Raw genomic sequence first — 3,769 nt, forward strand, 5'->3', positions numbered from 1 at the left:
AATTCTTTCACGCATTATTGACTCGTCATTGTATCGTTTGCGAATCAGATAATCCGTCAAAATAACAGAGTAAATCGGACGTTTGATCCATTTCTCAGCGGAGGAGGAATAAGAGACTACCATCTTTCAAATGCTGGAAAGGATAACGTGGAATACGAGTGATTTTCCCTTCTCCTGATCGGCATCAAATGACGAACGAAGACGCGGGATGTCGAAGAAAATCGAAAAGGACATGCGTTGAGGAAGTGGAAAGGGACGACTCCCTCGTCGAAAGGAAATACGAGCTTTCCTCAGTAATTTTCATCTTTCCCGTGTGAGTGACTCAATTACGTGAGGGGGATGAGTGTCGTAGTCTTAAATCATAAAGCAAAACTAATTGTAAGCATATAAAAGCAAGGAATAAATACAACTAAATAGAATATAAATTAAAATAATTAAAAATAAAAGAAATAAAATAAATATAAAATAACGTGATGAAAACGAAACAAAATTAACAATGCGTGAAAATTTAATTGTGCAAGGGATATTTTTTTAAAAGCTTTCACGAAGGAAATTCTCGCGTTAATATTTAAGAGAAACTTAATATGATCAATGTCTCGCGACTAATGCAATTTTCTGCAGACAGTGGCTGAATAAGAAGTACCGGATGGATTAAGCTAAAGTGAAAGAGATAAAATAAGAAGTAGTATCAACTTGCATCATTAGAGGAAGAGACCGAGTTTATGCTTTTGCAATTTGCTCGCTGTGACTGAGACAGGTGATAAATCAATGGCAACAGCTCATAAAAAGATGAAAGATCATGCAATACTTCTTATTATATTTCTTTTGATATAATGAATCTGAGATTTCGTATGTTTGTTCTATTAGCACAATTGCCGTTTATATCGGATTAAGATCACGGACTTGGCGAATCGAATTACCACGCTTTTCTTTTGCACGTATAATTGTTTGTACATGATTACCTTATTTACATAGGAATTTTTCATAAAATTCTTAAACAAATTATTTATATTATATCAAATTGAGAAATTATACAGTTTGTAATACAAATTACAAATTAAAGTTAGAATCAGAATTAATACTCGACAAAATATCGTATTTCTTTGAATCTCTCTTAAAATCATTTAAACTTTTAGATAGCTTTGCATAGAAATTACATAATTTTCGTATAAATATATTATAAATATTTGTACATATTGACATAACTAAAAGTAGTCAGAAAACAGAGCACATTTTCCGTTGAAAATTTAATTAAAAATTAATTAAATATTACTCCAATAATACCCTATAAAATTTTACAAGCAGCGAAATAATGTACAGTTTAGTGATAAAGATCTCTTATGTCAGTGTTTAATGTTTTAAATATTTAGATGTTTCTAATGTCATTGTAGAACTTTATTTCAATCGTATTTATTCATATGACATACTTCATATGACATTAAATATCTATTTTGTGCATTAAAATCACACGTGATTTCCACTAAATGCGATTGTGCAATTGTGTGAAATATAATTCTCTTTCACTGTCCAACACGTTTAAGTGCACTTTATATATATTACGATCTCATACTGTCTATTACTAGAATCCATGTGGCCATTGACCTACAATCTCGTTATGTAATAATAATAATAACAAGAAGAAGATAGAAACTTTTAATTTTAAATAGAAACAAGATTTGGATTACAGGAGCATAAGTTGCGAGATCATTAAAAACACGGTCAAGATCATTGGACGTCTATGATTGGCACGATTCTTTATACCGTCATCATTGGCATTGATTAATTGGCACTGAAATTGATACTATTTATTTTTGAGAGATTGGACTATTAATACATTATATCTTTGAAAGAGTGTTCTTGGAATAATTAACATATTTAAATTAGTATTTTTTTTAATGCTCAATTTAATATTAAAACATTTTGATTCTGTTGAAACCAAGTTGAAATGTTTTAATTACATTACACACACACACACACACACACACACACACACACACACACACATATATATATATATATATTGTAATATTAAAGTATTTCAAGCTTATGCTCTTTGTAAATATTAATATTAATTAAATATAAATGATTTCGTTAATATTTCAAGCGGAAAATAAGACTTATTTGATACAAATTTATTAAAGCGCTCCATTTAACACTTTCGGTTAATTCATTCCCCAATAGGTGAATATCTTCTTATTGCAATATCTTAAATTGCAATAAGCAGTTACTTGGTTAAGAATTATAATTTTTTACAGTGTGAGATGTAGCGATATATTAATGGCTCTTCGTGATCATTTAAGAAGCCGCGAATGACCTCTTTCGCAAATTTTACGGAGAGACACGCGGTTGCTTTTCAAGATAAATCTCTTCCACAGAATCCCGCTCTAGGAGCTTGCCAACATTCTTCTGTCTGTCTGTCTATTTATATCTACGTTCAAATAAAAGTCATAGAATTTGTGGAAAATAGCAAGACACGACAAAAAGTGGCTAAAGTGACACCAGTCGCCATTACGCCAACGAGTTTATAGTAAAGCGAACTGTGCGTAAATGTTGAGTGATTTGTCGTAAACATTCGAGGATCTTTGATTCTCATATATCGTACGTAAGCGCAGAATCGATTGTCGTCACGTTGAATACTCTAACCAGTGACTGTAATCGTATTTCTTGTAGAATGAGGTGCTTCGTCGGAAGAATTTAAATGCAGTTGGAAGAATGCATTCCTTAGGGAATTGCTCTACAAGAGTATCGGACGATAATTTCTCCCTGTGATTCCCTGTAAAATTTGAACGATTAAAGGAGGAAACGATCGCGGAAAATCGTCGTATTCGAAACGCGCGTAAGATACTAAGAGCACATTTCATTTAAGTGTTTATCAGAACTGTACTTCGTGACAGCAAAATTAATATGTCGAGTTCACCACGAATGCGAAAGATGCCACCCAGGCCAAAGATCTTACTTCCGGTTCCCGGACAATATTATCCGCATCCGCAGACGGCGACCGGTATGGGTTATGTACCGACGCCGTACGGACAAACGCCAGTACCTATGACTCCGGTTGCCGGCCAGCCGCAGATTTTTTACTCTAATCGGGCCAGTGAGTTCGTCTTTACACAATTTAAGGGAATCAAAGATCTAACAAAATCTGGTCTTAGTGTGGGTGAGAAGAGTGCTTTTTGGCTCTATGAGAAGGTAAGTGGGACGGAATCACGTAAATACGATAATTAACAAAAATATCATAATTAATAGTAACCAATGTTATAATTTCATACTCAACAATATAAATGTAATATAACGCATGTGTTACATATATAGTTACTTGATTACATTGTTGAGTTTAGTGAAATTATAACATTGATGTTGTAAGTTTGTTCGCTTCGCATGTTCTAACATGCTTCACAATATGCTCCAATATGTATGTTTCAAGTTGTTTCACAATATACTTCAATATACATGTTCCAATATGTTCTTAGCTGCTACTGACTCCAACACACTCATTGAGCATGTGACGCGAACAAATCTCCTATGTTACTATAAGTATCATGCAGTACTTAAGTATCTACAAATACAGATATTCTAGAGAAAATGTACCGAAGTATAGGAGTACAGGTCTAGAAAAATAAACATGTATATTTAGGTACTGTACCGAGATGCTTTTTTTTGAAAATCAATTATGTAATTTTTTTCTTAATGCGGAAACGTAAAAAGTGAAAAATTACATACATATACATATATATATATATATATATATATATATATATATAGATAGATA

General features: G+C 32.4%; 1 protein-coding gene across 1 annotated transcript in view; it reads left to right on the plus strand.

Moving 5' to 3' along the window:
• The first annotated feature begins 244 nt into the window (after positions 1 to 244).
• Positions 245 to 3,769, plus strand: part of LOC108687389 — a 22,142-nt gene continuing 18,617 nt past the window's right edge. Inside the window, 3 exon segments of the mRNA XM_018193120.1 lie at positions 245 to 311; positions 2,376 to 2,598; positions 2,671 to 3,189. Coding sequence (XP_018048609.1) covers positions 2,905 to 3,189 — 285 coding nt within the window. The 5' untranslated portion in view covers positions 245 to 311; positions 2,376 to 2,598; positions 2,671 to 2,904.

The sequence above is a fragment of the Atta colombica genome, unplaced genomic scaffold (assembly GCF_001594045.1).
Source record: "Atta colombica isolate Treedump-2 unplaced genomic scaffold, Acol1.0 scaffold205, whole genome shotgun sequence".
Lineage (NCBI taxonomy): Eukaryota > Metazoa > Arthropoda > Insecta > Hymenoptera > Formicidae > Atta > Atta colombica.